This window comes from Microtus ochrogaster, chromosome 1 (assembly GCF_000317375.1).
Source record: "Microtus ochrogaster isolate Prairie Vole_2 chromosome 1, MicOch1.0, whole genome shotgun sequence".
Classification (NCBI taxonomy): domain Eukaryota; kingdom Metazoa; phylum Chordata; class Mammalia; order Rodentia; family Cricetidae; genus Microtus; species Microtus ochrogaster.
Genome location: NC_022009.1, coordinates 109947165 through 109970447, shown reverse-complemented (window position 1 = coordinate 109970447; position 23283 = coordinate 109947165). Strand labels below are relative to the sequence as shown.

Genomic DNA, 23283 nt, shown 5'->3' with positions numbered 1-23283 from the left:
ATGGACTACTGTCTAACACACACATACAGTACATCGGATAGACTACTATCTAACACACACACAGTACATCGGATGGACTACTGTCTAACACATACATACAGTACATCGGATAGACTACTATCTAACATACACACAGTACATCGGATAGACTTCTGTCTAACACACACACACAGTACATTGGATAGACTACTATCTAACACACACACATACAGTACATTGGATAGACTTCTGTCTAACACACACAGAGATACACACAGTACATCGGATAGACTACTGTTTCTCTCTCTCTCTCTCTCTCACACACACACACACACACACACACACAGTACATTGGATAGATTATTATCTAATACACACACACACAGTACATCGGATAGACTACTCTCTGACACACACACAGTACATTGGATAGATTATTATCTAACACACACACACACAGTACATCGGATAGACTACTATCTAAAGTATATAAAGGACCACACACACACACAATCTAATTATCAAACTAAAACCCGACAACCCAATCAATAAATGAGCTAAGGCAGTTAGCTCATTTAGCTCTCAAACAGATAGTTCTCACGAGATGCAAAGCAAGAGATCAGTAAACATATTAAAGTACGCTCCACATCTGTATCCACCAAAGAACGCAAACTGAAATTATGACAAGAAAACACGCGCTGGTGAGAGTGGGGAGAAAAGGAAACAGAGACAATAGGAGTGTAAGTTAGACGGGTGCTATGGAAACCAATATGTCGGACCCACATAAAACTGAAAATATGATGCAGCTAAATCCATTCCAGATATATCCAAAAACTCTAAGTCAATATGTGAGAGATACTGTCACAATTCTGTTTATTGTGAGTCTGTTCCCAATACATAAGTAACGGGGTCAGCCTATGTGTTCATCAGCAGATGACTAGATAAAGAGAATGCATATACAAGCAAATGTAAAAGGTTGTATGGACACAATGTTTTATTCAGTCATAAAGAATAAGGAAATTACATAACTTACTAAAGATGCAACTTGAAATCATTATATCAAGCAAAGTAAGTTAGACTCAGAAAGACAAATATCATGTTTATTCATTAGTGAACCCTAGATTTTATATAGAGACATGTAAAACGATTACATATAAACACAATATATACATATACGATACAGCAGAAGGAAGGCTGGGAGAAGAAAGAAGACTAACACAAGTGAGATAAAAGGGAAGTTTGGAGGAAATAAAGTCAAAATAAATGAACTGCATAGAAAACATTCATATAAAAATCCAGCTCTACATATAATGAGCACATGCCAGTAAAGTATTATACATAAATCCTACAGAACAGTGAAGCAGTTACAGCAATCATTTCACTTATGGACCTCAAATGTTTGTAAGACTCACGATTAAGAAAAGGCAAATGTGCCCCGGGCAATGTCCCCAGTTAGTTCCTGGGGCAGCTGAGGATAGGGAACCTGTAATGAGCCTATCCTATAGCAATACTAACTAATATCTTGCATACCACCATAGAACCTTCACCTGGTGATGGATGGAGATAGAGACAGAGACCCACACTGGAGCACCAGACTGAGCTCCCAAGGTCCCAATGAGGAGCAGAAGGAGGGAGAACATGAGCAAGGAAGTCAGGACCACGAGGGGTGCACCCACCCACGGAGACAGTGGGGCTGATCTATTGGGAGCTCACCAAGGCCAGCTGGGCTGTGACTGAAAAAGCAGGGGATAAACCTGGACTCTCTGAACATGGCGAACAATGAGGGCTGATGAGAAGCCAAGGACAATGGCACTGGGTTTTGATCCTACTTCTTGTTCTGGCTTTGTGGGAGCCTAATCAGTTTGGATGTTCACCTTCCTAGACCTGGATGGAGGGGGGAGGACCTTGGACTTTCCACAGGGCAGGGAACCCTGACTGCTCTATGGACTGGAGAGGGAGGGGGAGAAGGGCAGGAGGAGGGGGAGGGAAATGGGAGGCTGGGAGGAGGCAGAAACTTGTTTTTTCTTTTAAATAAAAATAAAATAAAATAAAGAAAAGGCAAATGTTATCTTATAAACTATCTAATTATTTATGTGAGCATATATAACCTATTTTTCTTAAATATGTATGTAGATTTCAGAAAGTGTTAGTAAACTTAGAACAACTTATCTGTGGGGAAGGAAAGAAAATTGGAATTAGAAAAATATTTGGATTGTGTTCTGCATAGGGACCACGTTACATATTGCTTATGTAAGTTAAAATTAATTTTCAAAAACGCTAAGAGAACACTTCAACATAATGACAGCGACATGCTAAGACCATGCCTAGAAGTGGTATTTTCCATCCCGGACATGTGCACTAGTACCCCAGATGACCATATAGCGACAAGGGGTAAAAAAGTCAAACATGAAGGATGGTTAATGTCTATACTTTAAACAGAGATGACAGGCAAGAGCTCAGAAGAGACTTGCTGACCTCATTTCAAACACTGGGACCTGAGAAAACCAACCCCAAGTGTACTCTGACCTCCATGTGCCCTAAGGTATGCAAAGGCATGGATCCATGATTGTGGGCACTAGATAAATGAGCTTAGTAGAAAATTAAGCTCAAAAGATATTGTAGACAACATCAATTGCTATCAAAGGTTAAAAAAAACTTTAAAAACATTATGAGGTTGCTGTCTTACAAAACTATTAATGAAAACACATTGGCCTGCAGAAGCTACTATTTTAAGCAACAATGTGGGCAAGTGCTAAAATTTAAAGACCAGAATGAACGTTTTCTTTGGCTTTTAAATGTGTTAAGTATTTCTCCAAAAGGGAATGCTATTCATGGTTTTTTATATTTGTTCATCTCTGGTTTTAAGCAAAAACAGTATCTTCTGCAATACATCTAGTCTAAATCCTTGAAGAATAAGTCCCATCCGATTATACTGCTAAAACTCAAAAGACGCGCTTTATCTTTAGCCTAAACAAAATTATTCTTGTGAATGTCTCGGTTTCCCTTCCTCATTTCTGCACGTTCCAAAAAGCCTTCCAAAGGTTACTACCCAAATGCAGAAGCAGAGAGTATAAGATCCTAATTCTGGATTCCACATCATAGCATTAGCCAAAGCACTCTGAGGAAAATGTAAAAAAACAATGCCTGACTGGAGAGCTTGAATTCTTTAAGCACAGGGAAGAAACATCTGAACTGATGGCTGATGGCTGATAAAGCCGCATGCCAGCAAGCACAGCAGAGCCCACGAGTGGATGACTATATTAGGTGTGGAAAGAATGCCGGCGTGTTCCAGCTTCTGCCCCGGGAGCCTGAACACCCTGCTCAAAGGTACCTGGCACTTCAAGGTAAGAGAAATTATACAAACACACCCCATCGCAATGGGGTCAGGGCATGGCTGGCAAGGGTTGCTCTGGTGCTGTCACTGAATGTAACTGAACAAACACGGGTTTCACAGGCCACTGTCTAAATGTGCCCAGCATGCGCCTCGGGTGAGAATTAACGACGAAAAGCAAAAGTCCATGCAGAAAAGAGCGACACTCCTGAGATCCTAGTAATGACAAAACTTTGGAGGAAACCAGAGCTCGCTTTCCACCCAGGCCTCAACTGGCAGTACACCTGGCACCCAGCGTCACAAGTACCCAGTGTTCTACCCCTGACTAACACAATCAATATTTCCCTTTAAACCCACAGCTTTTCCCAGAGACCCAAGAACTGCTGGCTCGGGTTCCTGCCTTCAATGTTGGTGAGTCACTGAGCCATTCACCTGTGTGAGGCAGGTTCCCTGCCTCTGGGCACAGTTCCAGACACCGATCTCTTGAGGCCAACCAACTTCACGATCTCAAAACCTTCCACATTTAAACAACTAAACCTTGGGTACTGAGATGCAGTACAATCCTGAAGGGAGGCACTGACAGCGACAGTCAAGTGTTTGAGCTCTGAGCCTGCCCCACCCTTGGAAATGAATGAATGTGGCCACTTTCTGGTCTACAACATAATTCTACTTCTACACGGGGAATCTGTGGGCTGAGATAACATCGATAAACGCATAAACCACCAGTTCACTTGAAGTCTGTGCAATTGAAATGCTCATTCCAACGAGGGAGTAGCTAACTAATCTCTCTTACACGGGTCTGCCTCTCCTTTATCCCTAAATGCTCATAACACCGCAGTTAAAACTGTCCCGTCCCTGTGTTAAAACTGCCTGCACCTGCACAGCTGAGCACTTCCCTTCCTGGCAGTAGCCAATAAAACCAAAAGAGTCATATGCTTAAAAACACACAGATAAATTACACTACAGAACGAAGGCCTACAGAGCTTATATAACTCATAAATTACTGCAAATTGCTGCACATCAAAAGAGACTTTGGCATACTGCATGCTCCGTACAGTCAACAGATAAGAAAATTGCATCATGCTAGAAGGCAGGCAGGTGTTTGCCACACAGATAAGAGCTTTTCAAAACTAAACATTCAATAGTGGCCAGCGCGCATGTGCGCCCACGCAGAGCCCTCTTAAGTGAAAAGTTAGATGCGTGCCAAATTGAGACGTGCCAACTACTGAAAAACTGCTTGTCTTGTTCTCTTTCAGGGATCAAGGCCACACTCAAGGAAGAGTTTGGGTAAAAGTGATACATGCAAGGACTTTACGTGGGGGCGACACCGCTAACCCAATAAAAGTTAAGCGTGGCAAGATGATACCAAGACCCGTCTCAGTAACAGAAGTCTTGTAAGAACTGCCTTCAATGCTGTCTAAGAAAGCATCAGGACATGAGGGCAGACAGATAAGGAGTGACCATGACTACTTACCCTGACAGTGTTACTTATTCACAAAGCCTCCTCTACTTGTGGTCCAGACTAAAACGTGTCCATTTATTAACACGTGCTAGTAACTGTCTTGTAGGATTACAGGATCAACTCTGCCAAGCTCCAGAACTGGTTCCACCTTTGCACTAGATAGAGTTCCCACCTCAGCTAATCCCAGCACTCAGAAGACAAGATAAACTGAGGACAGTCTGGGCTAAACACAGAGACTGGATATTAAATAGTATTTTAGAAAAAGGAAAACCATATGGAAAAGGCAAAGACCCTCAGGATAGTCATTTCTCTGGGGAGAAAAGACAAGAACACAGGAAAATAGGGGCATTGAACTGGATTGCCTCAAAAGCAGAGACTGAGAAATATGGGTTAAAATATTAATATTCATTGTTTATAATTGGTGACTACATGGAGATCTACTACCCTTATGACTGTCTGCTTGGCTTTTTTTTTTTAAGTTTTCTGTATGTCAGCAGCACTTTATAATATGATAAAGTAAAATGTTAATGACAGGGAAATAGAAAAGGTGCAAGGAACATGCAGACTCACACATAAGCATCTATGTAGGTGGCAAAAGTCTGACCATGCAGCAGCCAAAGAACACCACAAATACACGTGAGCTTCCTGGGAACACTCAAATCAAAGACGCCACACTCTAAGTTAAAGGTACATCAGCATGTTTCCTCCTGACCAAGTGAAAATACAACCTCATAGGCAAAGCTGTACTGAAGGACATCCAACCTGACTTAACTGCATCTGTGTTTGTTCACTGCAATGAAAGCCAGATGCCGGGAGGTCACGAACATGGCAGCCTTGGTTTTAGTGTTGAAGTTAAGCTGGATCAAATGGTGACACAGAAGTCACATTTCTGCTGAGAGTTCAAAAGCCATCCCCAGGACTAAGGCTTACAGCAAATACAGTGGCTGTCACAAGTGAAAACGCAAAAAATAAAACAAAAAAATTCTCCCATATCCTTTACCAAATGGTCCATATCAACAAATGAATGGGAACTGAACAACAGTTGTTAAGAGCTACATTTTCCAGGTATCTGTTCTGATACACGCATATCATCAGATCATTTTATTAGGGTAAAACATAACTAATACACCAACTTTCTGGAGACATTTTACCACCGAGCCCCATAGAAAAAAAATCCTAAGAATGTCATGGAAGAGGCACACAATTAGTGGAGAAAATACAGATGTTTTGCTGGATCCGCATAACATCTCCCTAAAACTTAAATTCAGATCATACTCATCAAAGTCTAGATTTTTGTATCAGAGGACCTGGCATATTATAATGAAGCTTTGCAATTATCTGACTTGAGCTAAGAAGTAGTTGTTCAATTTACAAAGGCCTGCCCATCACAGCCCTCACTACTCCTTATCACCCACACTCAATAGAATCACTGGTTCCCACTGACTACCCTGTTGCTATCGCATTCTAATGCCAGGCATAATGTCATAGGTACCACAGATGGGATGTACCACAGAGGAACAGATTTGTCACAGAACAAGATTAGGAGAAGAAGATGGCCAGGTGTGATGGCCCACATCTTTAATCCTAACACTGAAGCGGCAGAGGCAGGTGGATCTCTGAGTTCCAGGATAGCCTGGTCTACACAGAGAATTCCAGGCCAGCCAGAGTTACATAGTGAGACTATCTCTGAAACAAGGAGATGAAGGGGGGGGGGATGCGATTCTAGACTTTGAAATTGCATACAGGATAGACAAGGAGAGACGGAGCCTAAAGCAGAAGCTGTGTCCCACCCCCCCCCATCCCGCCTTTAACACAGCATTTCCATGATCCTGGCTGCACAGCACCAACATGTGCAACTGTGTGCTAGGCTGGTGGCTTCCCAAAACCCATGAGGATCAAGACTGAATAACGCTCAGCCCGGCTCTTAAGAGAGAGCTGCCTCTGTTCCGGTCGTGCCTCCGACACTCAAAGCTTCACTGGCCTGCTTTGGATGCGGTGTCTTTATCACTCTTGCCTAGCCATGGGAGCTCCTTCCAACTTGCTAATGCATCAGGTAGTCAGACAAGGTATGTCCAAACTCAATCAGGAAAACAGAGTGATACATGGCATTTTATAAGCCAGGGGAAAACTGACTATGGCTAAAAACAAAATATGTTTGATCCAGAAAGAAGAAATTATAGATTATTACAAAAACATTAGAACCACATATACAGAAGATGTACAGAGAAGAGAGCCTCACTAACTAATTTCAAGAAAATATCCATATGGTTATATAAAATAAAATGCCCAAGAACAACTGTAATTGATTCTCTATTGTACATACACGCAAATAAACATATATATCCATACAGCACATTTATATGCATATATATGGGCAACTATGAAAACATCCGGGCTATATTATCATTACATGCACACTGAATGAGAATTCACTGAGTCCACACAACATCAGTCTCAAGGCATGTTCTGTCATTTTATCAAACCTACTTTTCCTGACCAGAAGTGTCAAACTCCACGTTCTTACTGGTCGGCAGTTTCCAGAAACATTTTGCAATGGGAAGAGTCTTTTTTTTCTTAGAATTACAAGATCATTGGTAGAAAAAAAAAAAAAAACCTCATTCATGCACGACTTCCACAAATTGGCCTTTTCCTCCCGCAGATAGAAAAGGAGAATGTAAACACTCACCGCAGAGAGCTGGCTCCACGTGGACCTCAGTGGCTTATGGTGAATCACGATTTTCTCCTCTGGCTTCTGTTCTTTGGGCTCTGACTCTTCATCAGAGTCGATGTCAAGGGCCTTTTCTTTGTAGTTTTGATACAGGACTGCATTTTCTTCAAGAAAACAAGTCAGTTAAGTCACTAGTTGCCCCCAAGTAGCTCCGTCACTTGCTCTCAACAAAGAGCTGTATTTATACAATGGTTAGTGCTGGCTTAATTATTAGTGGGGGGGAAAAAAGCAAATATGTTTTGTCACAAAAGAATATATGGCATTCCAAGTTAAGCCACGTTTCGATATCTCTGTCCACTGTTCATAAAGCATGGTTAGCCTCAACCCACTGAAACTCATGTTAAATCAAATCCATTTTAATGCTTTCCCAATGCTTATCGCTGGTCCTTCCACTTATCTATTTAGCTGACACTTACTGTACATCTGCAATGTTTTCCTTTCTGAAAATAAGGGAAGAGATACTTGTCATCCCTCCGTGAACCAAAGTTAAGTTAGCAAAAAGAATGAGCCTCATAGTTATACATTTATTCATCCTCCTGACATTTAGGAAATGTCTCCTAGATGCCAGCAACTGCTAAGCAACTAGGAATACAATGGACAAAAAAAAAAAAAAGATAAGAAATCTCCATGCTCGTGAAGCTGACATAAAACGAAAGAGATTGAAGTAAACAATTAACTTTCATAATATTTCAAATATGACTATGTTGTCATGGAGAAAAAACAAATGATGGAAGGGTTAGGAATTCTGGGAAGAAAGGGTGGTTTAGGAAGGCCTCACAGGACATAATTAAGGCAAGACATAAGAGGAAAGAAGGGAAATCATTTGTACAGCTAAAGAAATAGGTTGTGTGTGTGTGTGTGTGTGTGTGTGTGTGTGTGTGTGTGTTGGGGGAGAGGTGTTACATACAACAACACACCTGAACAATCAGAAGACAACCTCTCGTGTCCGTCTATGCTGTCCACTTTCTTTGTCACTACACCAGCTCATCAGAGGAAGACTTGAATTACAGATGTGTTCTCCACACCTAGCTTCATGTGGGTTTGGGTAACACACGCTCAATTCCTTACATTTGTGCTGTAAAGCACATTATCTGTTGAGCCCAGGAAAGAATATTTCATGTGAGTGAACCCCAAGTTTCAATGCCTAGGGGCAGGAGTCTGCCTCCTGTGTCTGTATGGGCAAGAAGCAGCAAGGCCAGTGTGGCAGGAATACCAGCAGAGGGCTGAAATCATAGAAGATGAGAGGTGAGTACAGGGCAGGTCATATGGGGTCACTAAAAGGACCCTGGTTTTTACCCCAAGTGGGATCACAAGTTATTGAAGGGTTCATGATCTCACATAAACACATAGTGACAGAAGGGAACATATGTGTGCAGAGTTGTTCTGACAGAGACGGACCCAGCCTGGGTGTCGGAGAGGCGTCAATGAGGACATCCCCAGCTCTGAAAGTAGAAAAGCAACAGAGCTCACGGAAAAAGCAGATGGTCACTCTCTGAAGCAAGAATAGCAACCTTAGGAGGTCCGATGAAGGTCGAGGCAGTTGTATGATGGCTATGGACAGAGTGGTCAGACAATGCAAGACGTGTTTACAGAGGTGAGCCACACAGTCCAAATCTAAATCTAAATAAAAGAATTAGATTTTATCCTGAGTGCAAAAGGATTCAGTTTCTTTCACACTGCAATGATTGTATTTTATCCTGAACGCAAGGGATTCTGTAAGATAGAAAGCAGAAGACAGGAGATTCAGGAATGATGGGGAAGATTCTGAGTTTGGTATAGGGCTTAGGGAGTTAGGAACGCTTTCCACATCTGCTTTTTCTCTTGGCAACCACAGATAGCTCTGCGTGCACTGTGTCCACAGTAGCACCGGAGTCAATGCAAGACTTGACTATTCTGGGATTGTTCTGCACGTGACAATAAGTGAGTCAAACTCAGTTTCTGCAGCTCTGAAGTAGTTCCGGGGGGAGGGACAAAGCATATATATGAACAATATGCAGCTGCCTATTCTGACTTTAAAACACTCAAACTTTTCAACCCTTTAAGGCCTTCACAGAATCGAGCTCAACTTCCCAGAAGCAAAAATTATCCTCTGAAGGAAATATAAAGTGGAGGGTTGCTGACTTCACATCGGTACAATAGTCCAGGAAACAGCAACATGCATTAAATCATCAGTCAGCCCTAAGTTCCAGAGGTGTCACCAGGGGTGTCAGTAGGGACGAGTTACTAAGATTCTCAGGGCTTCTGAATTTTCCCAATTATAAAATCAAGGAGATGAATTTCCCTCAGCTAGTCCAAATACCGTATCTGGGTTTCTTCTCCAAATTGCAATTACTTTCTACAGTTAGCACAATGACTTCATTAATTACCTATTCGTAGCCATGCAGGAACTATTTTACAATCACCCAAATTACATATTTTCAACCTACGTGACTTTCCATTAGCTTTTCTTATGGAAGGGCAGGCTTTCCTTCTTCATCCATTTAAGGGTGGAAACTCTCAGCATTTCGAAGCCTGACAGAAACTAAGTCCACTCACTGTCCCCAGAAGCCTCCGGGCTGAGGCTGAGACTGCTCCCTTCATGCTTCTCCAGTTGGCTGACACTTGACCCATCTATTTACAGAGCCCACTAATCTGATTAGCATGTGGACACCTGGCTGAAGCCGCTATTGTTTCTGAAGTCCTTAACAACCAATAATATACAGGCCACAAATTCTTAAGGTTATGTTTTATTTTTTTTTCCCACCAGAAAAGCTGCATTGCCCCAAATATAAAACTTGGTAGGAAAACAGGAAGTCAGAAGAAAAAAAAAAAAACGAAGGTGAAAATAATATTAAGGAAGAAAAAAATGAGGCCTAAGGAAATATCACGAAGGATCCAAGCATCAATTTCAGAGTGCTTGACTAAAGAGCTTGCTCTGTTTTGAGGCAGGTGGGATGGAGCCAGGGCAAAGAAGAATGAATGTTCCCAAGATGTGACCCAAAAAAGTTACCAGCTTATAAAAATGCCCCCTCTAGGTAAAAACCTTAGCTTTGTACTGTATAGTCCAAGACAAAGTTGGGCAATTTTGTGTTTTCATCACAAGCAGTCTTTGTTACTGAAGTTAGGTTTCAACTTAATTGATGCACCATATTGTAGCCGCAATGAAAGTCTGGAAAATTAAATGCTTACCTTCCCCATCAAATGTTCCTTGTCCTTTCAGCATTTTTTTCTAAGAGACAACAAAAACAGAGAGGAGAGAGAGAGAGAGAGAGAGAGAGAGAGAGAGAGAGAGAGAGAGAGAGAAGCAAACTATGTATGAATGAGCCAAGTAGAAAATACAGCTATTGTAAGCAAATGCCCCCCCTTTTTGTTATATCCCTCAGATTTCCAAAAGCACACTGCAGAGAATCCCATGCCAATTCACAGCAACAGTAAAATAAAATGTACAGCATCCCCCACATCCTGTTAAGCCAGACTAAGGACCCTGAAATTGACTGGCAGTCCCCACCCGCTGCTGTTAAACTGAACTTTGCTGTCCTTGACAGCTTGGGGGAGGGACATAAAATATAAAGTCTTTCCTTCAAGACCGTAAGTCTAAAAGGAAACAGGCATGTTCGTGTATTACATATGTGACATTTATATAGACTGGTTCCAGTTCTCTGATGAATCAGGAGAAAAATGTGCCTGCCAAAGGCAGTCTTGGCCCTCTTGCTTCGATCTGTCTTGTTTCTAGGAAAGCGGCACATCAAACAAAACACCCCTCTCTAGTTGTCTTTTTTTCCTTTAGGTCCCGGTGGAAAAAATATTCAGTAAGTGCAACGGCAGCTAGGCCTGTATCAGAGTACATAACTTCACACCCGCACTCAAGTTCTAAGCTACGAGCTTGTCAAATACACACAATGATTAACGGCAATAAAATATTAAAAGGGGACAAGGTGACTAATGCAAACAAGAGAGGTCAGCGCATTGTTCCACAATTGGGACACTGAGTAAAACTCAACTTACTTGAACGTTATCACAAGTGCCACGATCATTCAAACCTTGTGCCCAGCACATTCATTTTGAGTTTAATGAACGGCATGAGAGCCTGCCCAGCCCTACCTTTATCCTTCCCAGGCTAGAGAACTTCTCCTTGTCTTCCATGACTGCCTTCAGAACAGGCTGGGACATCCTGTTCTTCTTCTTTGAGCTGGTAGGGCTGTCAAAATCAAACCCGCTGACCACTGCCCTCCGGTAAGAAGTGGACCGCAAGCCTCGCCGAAGGGAGCCCGGGCTGTCCATGTCGTTGTCGACTTCACCTTCGTCCCCTTCGTGGCCCAAGGGTGCTCCCAGTCCCTCCACCATGCTGCGCACCTTGAGGAGTCTCCTGTGGGGCTCTACGTTTTGACTGTTGGATTTACTCAGCTTAATTTCCGAGGCAAGGCTTTTCGGGATAATCTGCTGCTTTCCCATCTTGAGGGCAGCCGGGCTGTTGGTACTCAAAACTATGGGAGGGTTCTGGAGCTCATTCCCTTGCGAGGACAGCCTTTGGAGCGGCAGTTTGTGTTCAGAAGACCTGTGTTGGGGAGCAGGGGAGAGTCTCAAGGAGCCCGGTTCCAAGTCCCTAGCCGTCTGACCAGTTTGAGAAGGTGAGCCAGGTGAGTCGCTTTTCGGGACAAGACCATTGGCAACGGGCGAAGATACCTTACTGGCAGTTATCCCGGTGCGGTCCTCCTCTGGGTCGTACGAGGCAGGAGCGTCGGGAGTCAGGGAGGCGCAGGATAACAGCACCGTAGGAGAGGCCACCGTGCCATTAGCAGGGGACTTCGGGGAGCCTCCCGACGCCGCGTGAAGAACTAGGGGTGACTTGGGCCGTCGAAGTCGAGGAGAAGCAGCTCTATAGTCCGGGGACACCGTGCGGCCATTGGTCACCGGCTTCCTGTGGGCGCACAGAAGCTGGGGGCTCCTGGACACCGTCCTGTCGTCCGGGGCGGCGGGCACACGGGCGGGAGTCTGAGGGGCCGGCAGAGCGGCCAGTTCTTCCACCGGGAAGTCGGTAATCAGCAGCCCGCTGGGGCTCTGGTAGGACTGTGGCCTCGGCTTGCTCCGGCCGAGCAGCTGGAGAGGAGGGGTGGACCGTCTCCGCCACAAAGGGGTGACGCCGTTGCTGGAAAAATCCACCTCGCTTTCGCTGTCCATAGCGGGGCCTTGGGGCCGGCCCCGGGAGAAGGAGAGCTGCTCAGGTTGCCTAAGAGGAAGGAACTTTGCCTCCGGACAACTGGTCTTGTCTGGGAGCCTAGTCGGCTCCCAGTTTGGCAGTCACAGGAGTGTCGCGCGGGTCTCGGCAGCGCCGCGCTTACCCGCCCTTTCTTGGGCACAGCGCCTCCCGCCACGCTTGGCGACCCCGGGCAGAGATCCGTCCTGCAGCCGATAGGATGAACCCGGTCTCTTCTGCGTTCTTCCCGCGCCCAAAGCCCGTCGGCACCTAGAGAGCCCACTCGCAGAGGGTAGCCGACGCGCAGGACACTTGGGAAGAGTTCAGCTGGCACCGACAGCTCGCCTCGGGACGCTCCCCAGCGCCTCCATCCAGCCGCCCGCTCCGCGCCAGTCCACCGGGCCCCCACTGCACGGACCGCGGCGCGCTCACCCTTCCTGGTGTCCAGAGCGCAGATCAAGGAGTGCACCGCGCCCCGTGGGTGGCCTGGGTCCGCACCAAAGCTCCCGGCTAACAACTCCGCGCAGCGCAGCAAAGGCCCGCGGCGCTAGCTCCGCCCCCACGCTAGGGCCAGCCCCCTCCTGGCCCCGCCCCTGTAGCCCGGGAATCTTGTGGTGAGGAGTCCCCGAGTACCAGTCCCCGCCTACACCAAGTGCACTCTGCTCTTTGCTTAGAGGATTTGCACACCTGAGCCGGGTGCTAGACGCGGGTACCAGAGTGCCAGTGCTGGAGCGCAGGCGGCGGCCTTAGAAGCCAGCTGGAGGGCGCGGTCGTGCCTCGGAGCACAACGTGGGAACCGTCGTGAGAGTAGGGCCAAGGTATACTTTTTGATCCCTGAGCCTGGGAGGAGGAGGTTGAAAGGATAAACCATGTTTGAGCAAGGCACTATGCCCCTTGGAATGGTGAACCAGGTAGGAACCACGCTGAGCCACCAACAATCTTCAAAATGAACCTCACTCCCCTACTTACTTACAATGCTGTGTGGACTATTGACAGATTCGCTTGTGGGCACGAAGAGGGAAACTTGCTCAGAGGCCAGGTGGAATTTTTTTCATAATCTTTGGACCTTGTGTGTTTGAAAGTTAAACAGTAAAAGTAAACAAAAGACCAAAATATGTAGTGAGTGTGCAATTGTGTATAATGCACTCTGGAAATGAATGGGTAGAATAAAATAGTGTACAAGGAGTAAATTCCAAATTCTTATCAGAGATTAGGAGGCCGATTAGAGGTGGGCCAAGCCTTAAGGCCCAGTCCCCTCCCTACCTGTACTTAACCAACCCAAGTCCACGGCCTTAGAGCCTTCACTTTCTTTGCCTTCTGGGTTGTCACTCCACCACAAAGACCCCCTGATCTAGAACACTCTATGCTGGTTATTTCCCCAACACTCCTGGACTCTTTCTTTACCACACTAACCCAACTCTGTAAATCTGCAAGCTTACGTGTTTATGTGTAAATGCTTAGCCTTTGCATTGTAACCTTGAAGAAGGCAGGGGCCATGCACCCAGTAGACGGTAAGTATCTGTTGAGTAAGTGAGAAGTAAGAAAAACGAGCATCCCTCCCGTAGCTGTTGGTTGCCAAGCTGACTCTGTCTTGGTGAACGTCCTGATGTGTAAGAATAATGAAGCAAGCTGGAAGGGAGATGAATTTAGTTGGTTGGGCCTGTAGAACTGGAACTGTTAGCAAGATACACACATGGGAGTCTCCAACCTGTCAGCATTCGTGCGACCACACACTGTTTACAATCTATGCTTCTTTCTGTTTTGGGTGGAGAAAGGGAGAGTGAAGTTTGTCGTGTTTCTTTATATGTTTCTATACTCACCAAAGCTGTACAACTTTGATCTGAGGAATTTTTGTGAGCTAGAAGAAATGGCATCACAATGTTTACCAAAATCATTTTTTAAAAAAAAATTTGCCAACCGTTTCGTAAGGAATGAGCCAGATTCTGTGTTCATACACAGGCCCTTAATATAGGGAATTTTGTATCATTAATACTAGCTTTATGTAATAAAATAAATTTAATTTCAGAAAGTGTGGAAACTGATAAATGAGGGTTTAATATGGATGACAATCCTATCTGTAACCTAAGTTTAAGGGATGTAAGTGGTGACGTGAGAGTTGGTGTCTCTGCGAATATTATGTTGGTTTTTCAGTTGTGATTGGTGTTTATGAAGAAGTCCCAGATTCTGCTCCCATCTTCCTGAGCAACAGCCTAATCCCCAAACAACAGTGAAACAGCTAATGCTGTTCTTTCATTCAGGGAAATTTGGGAACACACAGGCTGTGTGTCTTAGCCTTCAGTTACTTTCAAATCTAAGATATAGTCAGTCGGTTGCCAAGCAACTAACTAGTTAAAATATGGCACAGTGCAGTGTTATGGAATTCTATATACTTACTGAAAAAATGCTTGTAGACTTGCTTAGACAAATTTTTAGTTCCAAGCACGTATAAAAATGTAAAATACAAGTAGAGTAAATTGGTTGAAGCTTTGTATGCCATGACTCTTTCTTTACAACACTTTTATTTTCACTCAGCTATTAAGATGTGTGGCTTCACACACACGCACACACACACACACACAAAATAGCATCAATAATAACAGTATTTTTAAAGAGCACGTTGTAGTCGTGTGTCTTTCTAGCCGTTGATAAACATATTGGAAATCTGTTGCTTTCATTATTCTCTGATTAAAACACAGAAATTTTTATACAATGTAATTATATGGATCTCTGTGTGTGTTGTTGTTGCTCACAGAGGTAATGACAACTGTATTGTCGTTTCCAGAACTTTATCAGTAGCTTCTTTTTTGATAGCAAGAAAATGTCCAGTTTCAGAGAAATTAAAAAGCAGGACCAAATGCTCTTTAAAATTGGAATAAAGGGATGTGTTGAGCAACACAGATTATTGGTGTAGTCAAAGGCCATAATTGTTGACTGTTTATATCTTTTCCACCCAGTCCTGCAGCTGTTCGGTCCCAAAGAAATACACAGATGTCTACATTAATTATAAACTGATTGACCTAATATCTCAGGCTTCTTATTAACTCTTATAACTTATATTAGCCCATAATTCTTGTCTGTGTTAACCATGTGGCTTGGTACCTTTTTCGGCGAGGCAGTCACATCCTGTTTGCTCTGTGTCTGGCTTCCTCTGTGTCTGGGTGACGACTGCAGATTGAAACTTCCCTCTTCCCAGATTTCTCATAGCCCTACCTCTGCTTCCTGCCTGGTCATCCTGCCTACACTGCCTGCCTGGCTACTGACCAATCAGCATTTATTCAAAATACAAGTGACAGGGTACAGACCATTGTCCCACAGCACATATTGAATTATTAGAATATCCAGTGGTATACTGAAGGATATATTTACTTTTATTGTTGTGTTTAGCACAATAATCGAGCTAATTTAAAGTGCATTATGTTGATTAGACTTAGTACCTTTGCTGGTCTGTCCATGTACCTTGAATTAATTTAGCTACACTTTCCACAAATACTGATTGGGTGCAGTTGAAAGTGAAGCAGTGGGCCAGGCCTACTCGAAGGATCCAACTTGTCTCAAGTGTCTGAAGCATCAAAATGACAACAGAGACACTCAAATTGAGTAAGATAAGCAGAAATCTCCCTGTTCTATGGAAATCTCTGTTAGCAGATACAACCAGGCCAAAGGGGTGGGCTCCCAAAAGAGATGTTCCAACGTGAGCAAAGTATGGGGCAATGATTAGACTGACGACATTTCTTAAGTGCCAAGTGGTTGCTAATCTACTATATAGATCTGATGATTCTTATTTAGAGTTCTACTTGGATGATATAGGGCAGCCAACTGTGGCTCCCTTATAGAGACTGAGAGAAAGGATGTGGGCAGGCATTCGGCTCAGGGAAGACAAAGGAACACGCTGATCCTCTTTGTTCCTTTACTGGATAGCCTGAGGATGGCCCCCTAGGTGTGTAGGTCTGTAGGTGTGTGCAATTCTGGGGCACACACCTACGGAATTGCAGCAACTGCCAAATGAAAGTCTGCAGGTCACCAGAACAATACCAGACACAGGTGCTGTGGGTTGAGGAGTAAGCTGTGTGTGTGTGGGGGGGGGGGAGGATTGGCAAAAAGTACTAATTCCATGGAAGATTCTGGCACTTAAAATTCCAAATTAATAATTTAGAAATTCTCATCCTTTTTGCAGTGGGTCTGGAGTCATCTCTGGAAAGCAGGGCACGGCAAAAGGAAGTGTGTAGCCTACGTGGTTTGTCATGTGTTGATCTCTAAGAACGCCCGGATATACACCAGATTCCTGTTCCACCCTCAGTGCATAGGTAAGCACTTGTGTGCCCAACATATGTTTCTTGGCTTTCTCATCTGCTTGATACCAAGGGCTTTCTGGACAGTTTGGACATTGCTGACAGGAGTGTGAAGGATTGTCCTGATTTCTAAGTCTCTGGTTTAAGATTTTCTGATACAAATAAAATTCAGACATGATAACCTGGGATATTGACAGTATCAATTTATGTTGCCCAAGATAAAGAATTCTCGGTTGAAGTTGGTGGGAAGGTTCTATAGCATGGGCCTTTGGGAAAAGGAAAGTTCAAAACTGATGGTTTCCTAAGGGCCCAGCACTTCAGTGATTTCAGTGTACATGGCGACAAGACCCAGCCTTTGGCTTGGCAGAAGCCCTCTTTCTTTCCCCTTTACCCAGTAATATGGGACTGACAAAAGACAACTTGGCTTTTCAGAGGTACTTAGGATTTAGTTATAATCCTTGGAAAGTAATAGAGAACTCTACAATATTTATTTATATTCTGTCTCTTTCTGTGTATATGGCTTTTTCTGTGTATGTGTCTCTCTGTGTCACTGTCTATCTCTGTATCTGTCTCTGTGTCTCTATTTCTCTGTTTCTGTCTGTCTCTCTTTCTCTCTATTTCTCTGATGCACACTAGATATATTATGCTATAAACATAAGTTTTGTGGAAAGGTCCCTCCCTACTTTTTTGACTCCATAGGTCCGATCTAGTCATTGTGCCAGGTTACTGCCTGCCTCCTACTCCAGGGATGCAACCAAACTAGAAAAAGCAGCGTGGTTGAGGAGTGGGCCTTGTGAAAGATAAATCATAAGGGGAGCTCTTCCTCCTGTCTTCTGCTGTCTTCAGTACTGTGAAGGAATTCTTGCTAGGAGGCAAAGACCAGGCCTAGGTCATCTCTCATCTATGAGCAGAATCTTTTAGCTTGCTGGTCAGAAGTCTGCCATTGTGAACACCCTCATCACACCCTCTATAAGGGACAAGCTTTTTCATGCAGGTCCCTTTGGACCTCTTGACAACAAGAGCTTTCCAGTTGTTGGATAACATCTGTCCATAGGAAATAGTATATGTGATGGGAAGTGGCAGCCACATATAAATTCTGCCCTCTAGTGTGTTCCTTGAGTAAGGGTTTATGAAGGGAAGAAAGTGGGGTGCTAAGGTTAGCAAAATGGTGCTGCTTCGTGTGAAGTTCTTTTCTTACCTCATCCTGAAGCCCAGAAAAGGGCAGCTGCATCTGTCTGGCATGCCCTTATGTTATTGCCAACTGCACTACCTGCCTGCCACCACTCTAGAAGACTCAGGAGACATTTTCACTATTCCTCATATTTGGATTGGAATGGGCAAATAACTGTTTTGTATTGGTAAGGCATTTTTCCCTGCTTGACCACCTTGTTGATAGACCTTTCTGCTTTGCCTGCATCGGTTACATCTTCCCCTCTCTATTTGGACACTCATTGCCTCCTCTTAGGTCTTAAGCAGAACCACAAAGACTGAAACAGGAATGGCGTTGGTCCTGATTTATTTTCTACAGTCCTTTCTGTTAGATATTTTTCTCGTTCCACAAGGAACTACCTGGGCTGCATGGACCGATCTGGGTTGCATAACCTAGGGCGCTAAGGCTTAGGCCTTGGCAGGGTTACCACCTTTACAGAGGTTTCCTCTGCAGACTTAGGGCTTCGTCACAGGTTACTTTTCAAATTAAGAATTATGGAAACATTTTAAAAGGTAAAGTTTGATAGAAGCTAAAGTAATTTAGAATTATCTTTGTCTTTGATTTTTTTTTTTTGTAAATGCATATTCCTCTAAGAGATTGCCAGGAAAAGGGTGGGATTTAATTGGAAGTGTGGCCTATTTCCTAACAATATTTTAGAAACAGAATGAAAATAAGGACTAATGCAATGGTCCATGGTCCACTTAGTCTTTCTTCAGAGGGAACTGCTGAGATCTTCTGCTTTTTTTTTTTTTTTGTTATAGAAGGAAGATGTGGGAAGAACTTTTGAGTAATTGTTGGTGCTTATTATTTCCTTCTTGGGTTTATTTTGGCTTGGTATTTGGTTCTGGTTTCTCCCTTGTCAGCACCAGTAGAGCAATAGCCCCTAATCTGTATAGATAATAAGATGGGCTCACTCCAACTGGTGCCAGACAAACGGACAAACGGCTTTTTAAGGACTAATGGTCCCTATTATAGCTGATAGTAGTTAGACATGCTTCCTCTTCCTACTGTCCTAGTTCGTATTAACTACCTACACAGTTTGGAGTCACCTGAGAGACAAAAAAAAAAAAGAATCTCTGTTGAATCATTACTTTTATCAGACTGGTGTCTGTAAAAGATTGTCTGTTGAAATAAGAGCGGCTGGGCTGCATCCCCAGCACCCGGCCGCCTGTATGGCTAGCTTTATACCCGAAATAATTACACGGAAACTGTATTTTTTTTATCACTGCCTGACCCATTAGTTCCAGCCTCTTATTGGCTAGCTCTTACATATTGATCTAACCCATTTCTATTATTCTATGTAGCCCATGAGCCGGCTTACCAGGAATGATCTTAACCTGCATCTGCCTGGAGTTGGGGAACCATGGCGACTCCCTGACTCAACTTCTTTCTCCCAGCATCCTGTTCTGTTTTCTCCGCCTACCTAAGGGCTGGCCTATGAAATGGGCCTAGGCAGTTTCTTTATTAATTAGAAATCACTCCCACATCAATTGTCTGTAAGAGATTGTCTTGATTGTTAATTAATGTAAGAAGTCCAAGTCCACTGTGAGCAACACCATTCCCTTGACAGATGGTCTTGGTCTTATAAGGAAAGTGGAGAAGAATGAGCTGGAGGGAGCCAGAATGTTCCTTCATGGGTTATGCATCAAGTTCCTGCCCTGATTTTCCTCAGTGATGGACCCTGACCTGAAAGCATAATCACAATCAACTTTTGTCTCCTAATTAACTTTTTCTTATGGTATTTTTTTAAAATCATAGAAACAGAAAGGTGGTGGTGGCTCATTCCTTTAATCCCAGCACTTCACGCAAGAAGCAGAGGTAGGCAGATCTCTGAGTTCAAGGTCAGCCTAGTTGACAGAGTGAGATCAACAACAGTCAGGGATACACACAGGAAAACACTGTCTCAAAAAATAAAACAAATCAAAAGTAAAATAAAATAAATTGCAAAAAAAAGGAGGAGGAGGGGGAGGAGGAGGAGGAGAAGGACGAGGAGGAAAAGAAGAAGAAGAAGGAGGAGAAGGAGGAGGAGGAGGAGGAGGAACCACAGCTGCATTCCTTTCCTCCTTGTTAATGAGCTGTAGCAATAGCCCTCTAATCCTATTAAGAGCTGAGTGAGTGTGTAGGGAAAGGGTTGCTTCAGCTTCCTGAGGTTTGTGGGCTTCTCTCCCATGCATCATCACCCTTGCCTGCCAGGGGCCACCCCAAGGCACCATTGCATGCTGAAATCCTTCGGCAGTGGGGTGGGGTAGGTGTGAAAGTCGCCATTAGATTATTTGTGGGGGGGATTTTTTAGTTTTTATTTTTTTACCTAAGTAATCCATCTCATCGAGAAATGATTAACTCTGTGGGATCCCTTTGTCTTTAAGGCTACATAAAAATAAACTGCATCTCTCCATCTCTGAATAGATATAATACACAACCTTTTGAATCATTTCTCCCATTCTTGATAATGGTTGACTTGGAATTCTAACTCAATGTTTTGGTTTTTCTTTTTTTTTATAGTCCGGAGTTTGAATACTGAAGAAAACAAAAACAAAGTTTCCCGGAAGGAAAGTTTGTATTAATGAGTTGTAGGGAGTTAATTTAGCTAACTATGGGTAAAGGAGATGGCACCAGCTGCCAAACGGACTAAATTTTTACCTGAGTAGCAACTGGTACTCCCTGGAGAACTTAAGTTTTGTTCTTTTCTGAAAAAAAAAAAATCTGAAGAAAGCAGACTCAGAATCAAAGAAACAAAAGATTGACAGACTATTCCACCTGAATTAATGTCTTTGTGCATTAATTCAAGCACATAAATTCATAAATCTAAGGGATATCTCTTATGAGCAAGTTACAGAATATATTTAAATATACATTAAAATAAGACGGTCCATACACATTGGTTGGCAGAAGTTTCTGTCCTGCCTGGTCCCACAGCCATTCAGACCCAAATAAATACACAGAGGCTTTTATTAGGTATAAGACTTTGGACTCACCAAGACAGAATAGATATGGAGCATTTTCTCTGAATTTGTCAAATGAAAATGGACTACATATTGTTGATGTATCTATTGCCTGTATATATTGTATATAGTCATTGTATTTATTGTATATAGTTTCCTTATATTAGTTATAGCTTTCTTTTTTAATTTTAGACAAAAGGGAAAATATAGTGATATTTTATTTGTATTTTAATAAATAAAGCTTGCCTGAAGATCAGAGAGTAAATAGCTGTACTGATCAGCCATACAGACTGGGCAATGGTGACACACACCTTTAATCCCAGTAGCCACACTAGTTTGCCATAGAAACTGGGTGGTTGTGGTGCACGCCTTAAATCCCAGCACTAGAGAGGAATATAGGAGGAGACAGGTTTCAGGTCAGTCTCATTCTGAGGATTCCTGGAGGCAGGATCACCATTTTCAGACTGAGGTAGAGGTAAGAGCCAGTGACTGACTGTTTCGCTACAGGTGCCTACTTGTTAAAACACAAAATATGCTAAGCCAGAGCATATTGCCAGAGCAGTGAAAATAGAAGTAGTAAGATTGTAGTTTTCATATGTTAGATTAGCAGAGATTGTAAAAGACAGTATATGGGAAAGCTGGATAAGGTGGCTCATGCTTGTAATCCCAGCATCTGGGAGGCTGAGGCAGAAACACTGCTAGGAGTTCAAGGCCAGATTAGGCTAAAGAGTGAGGCCCTTCCTCAACAAACCAAAACTGGGGCTGGCAAAAATGGAACATCACATAAAGGTGTCTGTCATCAAGCCCGATGAACTAACCTCTATGCCAGGGACCCAAGAGGTGAAAGAAGAGAAAAATGTTTGCCACAAAAATGTCTTCTGACCTCCATGTACCCATGTACACATAATAATAATAATAATAAATGTCATACAAAATTAAAAGAAAAGTAAAATGGATTCATGATCCTTGTCATGATGCACTGGGAAAGACCAATCACTATGGCCCCTAACACTACAATGTTTTCCATTTAAAACCTTTGAACTAGAAGGATTTTTTATCTTCATGGGCATAACATCCAACTTGGCAGACTAATAGACAAGCAGTCAGTAAAGAAAACAGGTTTTTAACTACAAGTAGTGAGGGTCTTTTGTTTTTGTTCGTATATTTATTTATTTTTTGTTTGTTTGTTTTGTTTTAGTTTTGTGAGACACCGTCTCTCTGTGTAGCCCTGCCTGTCCTAGAACTCCCTCTGTGGAAATGCTAGCCTCAAATTCATAGAGATCTCTCTGCCTCTGCCTTAAGAGTGCTGGGATTAACAGTGTGCACCACCACCACCCTGCAGGAATTTCCACAGTAAAAGAGGAAGAAAATAAGACAGAAGTTGGAGGGGAAGGGAAAAGCAAGCAGTTTTAGTTTTAAGGCTGGGCCCACTTGCCTGGACATCAGGAAGTTAAGCTTTGGTGTGCTGGCTACTTCCAATTGTTAGAAGGACAGTCACTTAATCTTAAAGACCATCATTTCTCCAACCACAAAACAAGATCGTTTCTCTTCCCCAGCGTCATTTTGCGGAGAACTGGTATAGATAAGAATAATTTTGTGGCAGCTGATCCAGTACCTGGAGGCAGTTATGAGCACAGGAGTGTGCCTAATGGGAGAAGACATGGGACAAGTCGGTCTGGTCATGGAAAAGGGTAGAGTTCATGGAGATAGCCACAGAGGACTCCTGGTGGTCACGCCTAGGGAGAATTACAGGCAGATGTGATCAGCAGGACTGGGTTTCTCCTTTGCTCCCACTGTCTGGAAGATGAAGCATCCTCTTGGCTGGTCCACAGCCACAGTGAGGATAACTGGCGTTTGAAGTATAAGAACTTGTATGTTGAGGAGAAGATTCAGAGACACCTCTAAGTTCACGCAACTGGCAGCCCCAGCTAGGTTTGTGAGCTCTTTTTGAATTTCAAGGATGAGATATGCCCTTTAGCATCTTCTTCCTTCAGTGGGTTCCAGTCGGAGCACACAGCATGGATGAACAAGATCTTCGTCTCTTTAAATAGCTGTGTTCCTGCGGCTTTGTTTTATTTATTTAAACACTTTATCAGCAGGTAATAATTATAGTTAATGGGTTTGATTATAGTATTTTCATACACACATGGATATAATGTATTTCAATCA

The 23283-nt window shown here is 43.3% G+C and overlaps 1 protein-coding gene and 1 long non-coding RNA gene across 2 annotated transcripts in view; one reads left to right on the top strand and one right to left on the bottom strand.

Annotated features, from left to right (window-relative positions):
* Arhgef26 (Rho guanine nucleotide exchange factor 26) overlaps positions 1 to 13171 on the bottom strand; it is a 109461-nt gene extending 96290 nt beyond the window's left edge. The window contains exons 1-3 of the mRNA XM_005344049.2: positions 11581 to 13171; positions 10669 to 10708; positions 7459 to 7604 (exon numbers count right to left, since the gene is read on the bottom strand). Of these exons, the coding sequence (XP_005344106.1) occupies positions 7459 to 7604; positions 10669 to 10708; positions 11581 to 12657 (1263 nt within the window). The 5' untranslated portion in view covers positions 12658 to 13171. The remainder of the gene's footprint in view (positions 1 to 7458; positions 7605 to 10668; positions 10709 to 11580) is intronic.
* A 176-nt stretch (positions 13172 to 13347) lies between these two features.
* LOC113456811 overlaps positions 13348 to 23283 on the top strand; it is a 35438-nt gene continuing 25502 nt past the window's right edge. The window contains exons 1-2 of the long non-coding RNA XR_003377546.1: positions 13348 to 13491; positions 16848 to 16977. This is a non-coding gene — a long non-coding RNA (uncharacterized LOC113456811). The remainder of the gene's footprint in view (positions 13492 to 16847; positions 16978 to 23283) is intronic.